General features: G+C 48.6%; 1 protein-coding gene across 1 annotated transcript in view; it reads left to right on the plus strand.

The window, feature by feature from the left end:
* LOC144334883 (uncharacterized) overlaps positions 1-2,673 on the plus strand; it is a 210,180-nt gene extending 207,507 nt beyond the window's left edge. The window contains exon 3 of the mRNA XM_077966728.1: positions 1,128-2,673. Within this exon, the coding sequence (XP_077822854.1) occupies positions 1,128-1,309 (182 nt within the window). The 3' untranslated portion in view covers positions 1,310-2,673. The remainder of the gene's footprint in view (positions 1-1,127) is intronic.
* Positions 2,674-8,170: the final 5,497 nt, after the last annotated feature.

Genomic DNA, 8,170 nt, shown 5'->3' on the forward strand with positions numbered 1-8,170 from the left:
CCGCAGCCCCAGCATTCCCCAGCCACCATGACTGACAGCCCAGGCTCCAGAAATGCACGGCTTCAACCTTAGGAGTAAAAACCCTCCCAATCCAACTATTATTTTCAACAATGGGATTGAGGAATGAGGTGTTCTAACCCTGCCTCTCTCGACAGCACAGATCATCAGATCCCAGTTCTTATAGGATTGGGGAGTGGGGTGGGGTGGGGTGGTTCCTAACCCTGCCCGCCTTCATAGAAAAGAACTTCGATATGATGACCTGTGCTAGATTAGCACTTTGCTTCTGCCACATGCAGTCATCCTCAGCACCAGGAAAAGTCAGAATCGTTGAGTGATGACACCAATACCAACACACGCCGTTCTGCGGCTCTGGTAACTGGCTGCACAGATACAACCCGATAGTGGTGAGGTCTAAAGACATCACCAGTCTTCCCAAGGATTGTGTTCCTGAATATTTTGCGTTTGGAATAACGGTCTTCTTTGCCAGGGCTGAGCCATGCTTCCCTCTCGCCTGTCCTCTGCTTTCACCAGCTTCGTGTGCGCTTCCGGACAAGTGTTTGTGCAGGTGCTATCACTTATTTCCACAGCGAGAATATACACAGACACCACACAGAAATGGGCAACCCCGTTAGGAGCTGTGCAGAGAGATCTAACTCATCCCATGTGCCAAATTCCTGTTGCCATGGAAATTAAACTAACTAAACTAACGTTGCTATGATCTCATCTCTTACTGTACCACTAAAGATCATCCGGGTAAGAGGAATGTGCCTCTGCATAGCATTCAGCTCACATTTACATGTCGGTTTTTCCTGAATATGGTTATGTGAGATAGAAATCAGTAAGATGGGGTGTAACATACAGTATAGGATCGTTGTGTCTCCTAGCCTCAAACACTTCAAGATCCTCAGAAAATGAAGTTTAACTCTGGGGACGTGAGTTACATAGTAACTTGTTTTGGATACTATCATATCAACACCAAATAACTTCTTGAATTCCTTTTTAAATTGAAAAGCAATTTACAAAGCACAAAAGCCCCAATATTAAAGAATACAATTCAGTCTTTTTAGCATATTCTAAAAGCTGCACATCAACCACTAGTATGTAATTCCGGGACTTTTTCACCACAGGCCAAAGAAACCTTGAACCCATTAAGAGTCAGCACCTGGCTCCTTCCTTCTACCAGCCCCTGACAATCACCAGCCAACTTCCTTTTCTCTGGATTTGCACATTCTGGACACCTGTTGTGAGGAGAATCGTACAGTGCATGACCTTTGGTGTGACCTTCGGTGCTGACATCTTTCACGTCTAAGGTGAGTGGAATCTCAGTGAGTGACCGGTTGACAGACACCTGGACTGTTTCTACTACTATGAATAATGCTGCTGTGAAGATTCAGGCATGACATACTTTTTGGGAAAATGTTTTCAGTTTTCTTGAGCATATGGCTAGGAGTGAAATTGCTGGGTCGTATGGTGATTTCATGCTTTTCTGAGGAACTGTCGGACTTTTCCAAATCAACTGCACCATTTTACTTCCCCTCCCACTAGCAATATATCAAGATTTCAGTTTTCCCCAATTCACCAACATGTCACTGTCCAATACTGGGGTTTTACCCACCCATCACGGTGGTTGTGAAGTGTTATTTCACGGTGGTTTTGATTTCCATTTCTAAGATGACGAATTCTGCTAAACATCTCATGTGCTTTTTAAGGCATTTATATGTCTTTCTTTGGAGAGTGTCTATTCAAATCCTTTGTCCATTTTTAAATTGGATTTTTATTAAGTTTTTGAATATATTCTTGATATCAGGTCCTTATCATGATAATGTATCCTGTTCTGTGGGTTGTCATTTTACTTTAATAGTATCCTCTGAATTGAACATTTTTAATTTTGATACCGTCTTTTTCCCTTCAGTTGCTTGTTATAGCTCTAGACGTCTCAGCCAAGGAAACATTGCCTAATCCAACCTAACAGTTTCTCCAGGATTCTCCCCTAAAGGTGTTATGAGCTGAACTGTCCCCCTCCCCCAAGATTCCATGTTAAAGTCACAACCCCAGAAACCCAAAATGTCACTGTATTTACATACAGGGCCTTTAACTTGGCAATTTAGGTCCCATAAGATCTTAAAAGTAGGCCCTGATCCAGTATGACTGGTGTTCTTTTAAGAGAATTTAGACACAGTCCTCAGTGCTGCATACACGTAAGAGAAACCTGTGAGGACACAGAGAAGAAGCTGTCTACACAGCATGGGGTGAGGCCCCAGAGAATCCAACCCTGCCCTCACCTTGATCCCAGGCTTCCAGTCTCCAGAAAAAAGGAAATAAGACGCTATTGTCTAAGTCGCACGGTCTGTGGTGTCCGTTATGGTACCCAGCAGACTGACAGAATGGGTCTCAGTCAGCTCCTTACATTGGAACCATGTTGAGCTTTGCGCGTAGGGTGAGGAAAGGTCCAGTCCATACTTTTCTATGTGGATACCCCAGTTGTCCCAGCACCATTGAGTTGTGAAAGGAAAAAAGTAAAGCAACCCTTGCTGTCCTCTCTCCATCAACAGATTAGAAGATACACTGAAGAATCATGGACAATTTTGTCGGTTTAAGCCAGTGGTTTTCAAACTTTTGGGTCTCAGGAACCCTTTGCACTTTATTAAAGAGCACAAAAAAGCTTTCTCATCAGGCCGGGAGTGGTGGCTGCTCATGCCTGTAATCCCAGCACTTTGGGAGGCAGAGACAGGTGGATCACTTGAGGTCAGGAGTTCGAGACCGGCCTGGCCAACATGGTGAAACACCGTCTCTACTAAAATACAAAAATTAGCCTGGCATGGTGCTGAACACCTGTAGTACCGGCTACTAGGGAGGCTGAGGCAGGAGAATCGCTTGAACTCAGGAGGCAGAGGTTGAAGTGAGCTGAGGTCACACCACCGCACTCCGGCCTGCATGGCAGAGCAAGACTCCGTCTCAAAAAAAAAAAAAAAAAAAAAAAAAAAACATAATTTAGTTTCTTTTACAAGGATAAAGTCATTACATCTTAACACAGTGTTAAAGAAGAAACCATTTTCCAAAATAAGCAGCAGCGTGGCAACAGTTTGTGCTGCTGTGAAAACACCTAACATCTCTGCACCTCAGACAGCAGGATTCTCATGCCTGCATCTGCGTTCAGTGGGCTGCAGAGCCATGGCTGAAGTTTATGAAGAAAGTCCGACCCCATACTGATATACAATTAGGAAGCAGTATTTTCATTGTGTTTTCAGATCATTTTAGGTATTCTCTGCTGCCAAATGTAACAAGTGGCACTTCCGTACAGGCTGTCTGCAACACAGAGTCTGTGCTCTGGTCGACGGGCCTTTCTGCCCCAATTCCTTCTAAATCGACTGGTCCGTCTTGCACTTGAATGGCTTTTACCAGCACACGATTTTGTAATCACACATTGGTTAGAAAATACTGGTTCGGAGTTATGAGCGGCTTCCACATTTCATTATATGTCCAAAAAAAAAAAAAAAAAAAAAACCCCACATCAGTATCACCATTGATCACATGAGAAAGTGGTGGACACAAGATTTTTATGTTTTAATATTCGCTGGAAAGCTCAAATGTCTATCATTGGGAAAAATGTAAGGTACTTTCCTTGAGATGAAAGTCATTTTGTTCATTTTTCAGGCCACACCTGCAAATACCTCCATCTGCAGTGGCATCTTTTGTAAGTCATTCTTTATATAAAGGCGGCCGTTAGTGGAACAAGTGGTTCTGCAGGTTCATAGTTCAGAGGCACCAGTGCTCTCCCAAGATAACCATAAAATCCGCAGAAGACGCACCTGTGCGCACTTCCTGTTTCTCACTCAGAACATTCCAGAAGGAACCCTGAATCCCAATGCCACAGCGGGACTGAAGTTTGCTCTCACCCTCACTATATAAACCCAGGGAGCTCCCCCAGCCCCCACCCCGAGGCCCCAGCCTTGGTCCTCTATCTGGTCTAGGGGGGCTCCTGCAGCTCCAGCCTAACAGGGAACAGAAGGCACCCACATGTCACAAAGCCCTCCCAAGGCCCAGCGAGCACTTCTGCTTATGTGCCAGCCAAGTGCGTTTGACAATTCTACAGCCAGCTGTACGGCAGGTAGCGAGGTACCCAGCAAATACTCAGGGCTCACGTTACTAAGGAAGGTGCACAGCGAGGTACCCAGCAAGTACTCAAGGCTCACGTTATGGAGGAGGAAACCAGGCAGATAGTGAGGTACCCAGCAGGGTTCACGTTACCGAATAGGAAAGGAGGGTGGAGACAAGGGGGCTGGAACAGTCTGTCATAAGCTTTAGCATTTACAAGGCTCGCTGAAGATTATCTGATTTGATCGTCACAACAGCTCACAAGATAGGCAGAGGCAAAACTATTTTCACTTCATAAAAAGAGATCCCGAGAACTGATGATGACCACGTGCTCTTCCCACAGGCTCCCAGAAATCCTCCTCAAATCATCTCTCAGTTGTATACATGTGATAATATCTCAGTCAAGTCCCCTCTCTGCAGGGGAATTTTACTGCCGCCCTGCTGTTCCTTCGCACCCCTGCCCTCTCCTGCATTTCAGCCATGCCCACCATCCATGGGGAGTCTGCACCACCCCACCCCCGCTGCTGCTGATGGCTTGGGTCACGCTTACCTTTCATTACCACCTACAGGGACCTGTTCTTCCTTCAAATGCAGCTCAAACTCACTCATTGTGTGAAGCCTTTCTGTCATGTGTAAAATCAGTCTGTGGAACGCTTCATTTAGGAGGTGCTTATGTTGCCTCATTGGCTGTGATCAGGACCAAATTCTGAGCAAACCCGGTGGTCCCCTCTCCCCATCTCTGCTCCAGTGCACTTAAAACAAGGATTCCTGGAAGCATCTTTTTAGTCCAATTCATGCATGAGTCTGCCCCACACACTGCAGAAAAGCCCTGGTGGTCGGTGGTCAGGGCTCAAGGCCCCCCAGGTAGGTAAGGAGAGCTTAGTGCCCTCTCTGGAGTTGTCGCTCAGAGACCCACGGCTGGAAGGGAAGAAACTTGCATCCTGTGAAACACCTAGGCCCCGAGACCCACTCAGGAGTGGAAAACGGGGAAGGAGCCTTGAACAGACCCTCGGGAGGGCAGACAGTGGGAGCCACGGAGGCCACCAGGAAAGAGGGAGGCAGGCAGTGAGGCCACAGGTGATGTGGCCGGGAGGGAGGCGTTGTGACCAGAGGTGAGGTGGTGGGCGGATGACACGGCGTGGTGTGGGGAGGAGATGTGGCCAGGGGCAATGTGGCCAGGGAAGGAGACACAGCTGGAAGGAAGTGACAAGGGGGGTCTCCAGGCCCCAGACTGTGTCTGATTTATAGATGACATTTTACTTAAGATGTTATATCTAACTTTAAAGAAAAGTAGCAATTTCGAACCATTGTGTACATTTAAAGCACGGTACAAATTGAGCACATTTCCCAAACCAAAGAACAGGGCATTGAAGAAAAAATTCATTTAAGATCAGAAATAAAGAGATCCTACAGCTCTTCCAGTCCAATCCCCACCCTAACGTGAATGGGGGGAAAAGGAAGTAGATTCTAGTCAGTCAGAATTAAAGGCAAAACCGATCCACTTTACTTTCTAGACAGAAAACAAGAAGCTCATCAAGGAATCCCTACAAACAGTAGCTTTAGTAGTTCCCGAAATGCAAAATTCACCTACAAAGTAAATCATCTGCTAAGTGTGTATAGAGTAATTTTTTTCATTATTGCCTTCCTCATCTGCAGGGGCTTTTTTAGACCTTGTTTCCCCTTAATTGCCTCCAACACCCAGGAAATTTAAACCCCACAAGTAAACTGTGTCTCGATTCATGCCCAGCGTCCTTTGGAGCAGACAGTCCGTTGCTCTAAGACGTTCTTGTCACCTAAGCACCGAGTACAGCCTGAGAACGCACAACACGCACTCACACAAACTCAGACAGTCAACAGGTGAGATACGGCACATGAGGAGGAAGACAAGATAAATGAGCTTCACTGACACCCCAGATCCGACAAGAAATGACACACGCAGCCTGCTCTGGTGCAGGTGACTCCTGGAAAACAGCCAAGGACAGCATTTGGAGAAGCAGCACCGCAGGCCAGGAGGGTCTGGGGGCTTAAGAAGGGAGGGGCGCCCCGACCAGGTACTGGGGGATTCAGAAGGGAGGGGTGCCCCGACCAGGTGCTGGGGCTTCAGAGGGGATTGGTGCCCCGATCACTTCCTGGGGGCTTCAGAGGCAAGGGGTACCCTGACCACGTGCTGGGACTTCAGACGAGAAGGCACCCCGACCGGGTCCTGGGGGCAGCAGGACAAGCCCAGGGTTCCGTCGTCACTTTTCACTCCCTACTCCCGAATCTCGCCCTGAAGTTGCAGCCAGTCCAGGTATTCATTTACCCATAAAATTAAGTATCTGTGAGTAACACAAGTCACTAATCCACACAGATCTGAGTCTACAGATACCTCCCAGAGACGCCACCATCCCTTCTGGTAGAAGAACAGCCCAGGGGCCCACGCTGCTAGGAAGGGAGACTGTCTCCAGCCTGACGCTGCAGAGTCCTCAACACAAAGTCTACCTTCTGGAACCATACCGTCTCCTACAGAGGCAACTAGGGGCATGTAGGGTTTTTTAAAATCTTTTTTTTTTCTTAAGACAGAGTCTCCCTCTGTCACCCAGGCTGGAGTGCAGTGGCTCGATCTCGGCTTGCTGCAACCTCTGCCTCTCGAGTTCAAGTGATTCTTCTGCCTCGGCCTCCCGAGTAGCTGGAATTACAGGCGCCTGTCACCGCGCCTGACTATTTTATTTGTATTTTTAAGTACAGATGGGATTTCACCTTGTTGGTCAGGCTGGTCTTGAACACCTGACTTCACATGATCCACCCGCCTCGACCTCCCAAACTGCTGGGAATACACGCATGAGCCACGGTGCCCGGGCCATATAGCTATTTAAATTTGACTAAAATTAAATAAAATTAGAAGTTCTCATTTACACTTCAAGCATTCAGTTACCCACAGGCGGCCACTGACCAGAGGCTGGTAGAGATGTCACACTCCACACTGCAGAAGGATCTAGGGACGAAATGGCTCTAAGATCATCTCAGAATCTTTATGTTGAAGCTACTGAAGTTTTACTCTGATTATTATAGACATCAGCATTCTCCCACTTAAAAATGTCAGTGCTATTGCAATGATCAGATCTGTGACTTCCCATCAGCTCTTCTCTTCCCGGATAGATAACTGTAGAGCATCTGCACTCTGCCTCCACACTAAGGGGTAGTAGAAGGCTCCGTGTAAAATCAGGGGGAGAAAAAAAAAATGAATCCCTAGTCCGCCTCCCACCCTACGATTTTGTGAAACTCCTCTTAATATGCACAATAACTGCCAGAGTTGCAATAAAGAAGCATCCCTTGACCAGGAAGCAGCAGGGAAGCAAGAGGAGGGAGATGCGAAGACCCTCCGTTCCCTCTGGGACCCCAGGCCCAGCCAGGACTGAGAAGGGCCGCATAGCCCGGCAGACCCGCACACCTGATGCAAACCATACACACGGCTTCCCTGGGCCTCGGTCCCCTGCTCTGCCCTCACTGGCCACTGTGGCTCTTGGTAGAGGCAGCTCCCTGAGCCCCAACACCCACAGCCAGTCCCCTCCTTGCAGGTCTCAGCTGTGCTCTCACTGCCTCCCTGACGCTTCTCATCATCCGCGTACCGTGTCCACTCTAACCCACAGCCCTTGCTACCGTCCACCCCACCACGGAGCCAAGCACACAGCAGGTGCCCAAGACGCCCCAGTGGGCGGGCATGCCAGGGTAGGGCTTGGAGTTCCAAGGGCCATGTCCCGCACACCACCACAAGTGCCGCGGAGGCTGTGGAAGGGGTCCAGGTTTCAGGCCTGTACTCAGCTTCTCCTGGCCCCCGAGGCCAAGAACCTAGCAAGGGAGCGCAGCCGGAAGCAGGGTCCCAAACCCCCTTCATGCTCCTCAAGAGGAAGGGGGCTTCGGGGCACAACCCCACGAGCGTCTTCCTCCTGCCAGGCTGCCTGTCACAGCCCCGACACCTTCACAGCAGGGAAACCCACTCCTGTGAGGAGAAAACCACCAAGTACAACAGGAGCCACGTCCCCCGCAGCGTCTGCTGAGCCCAATAGCGACAGCAGCAGCCGGGCCCCCACTCAGC

Source organism: Macaca mulatta, chromosome 15 (genome assembly GCF_049350105.2).
Source record: "Macaca mulatta isolate MMU2019108-1 chromosome 15, T2T-MMU8v2.0, whole genome shotgun sequence".
NCBI classification, from domain to species: Eukaryota; Metazoa; Chordata; class Mammalia; order Primates; family Cercopithecidae; genus Macaca; species Macaca mulatta.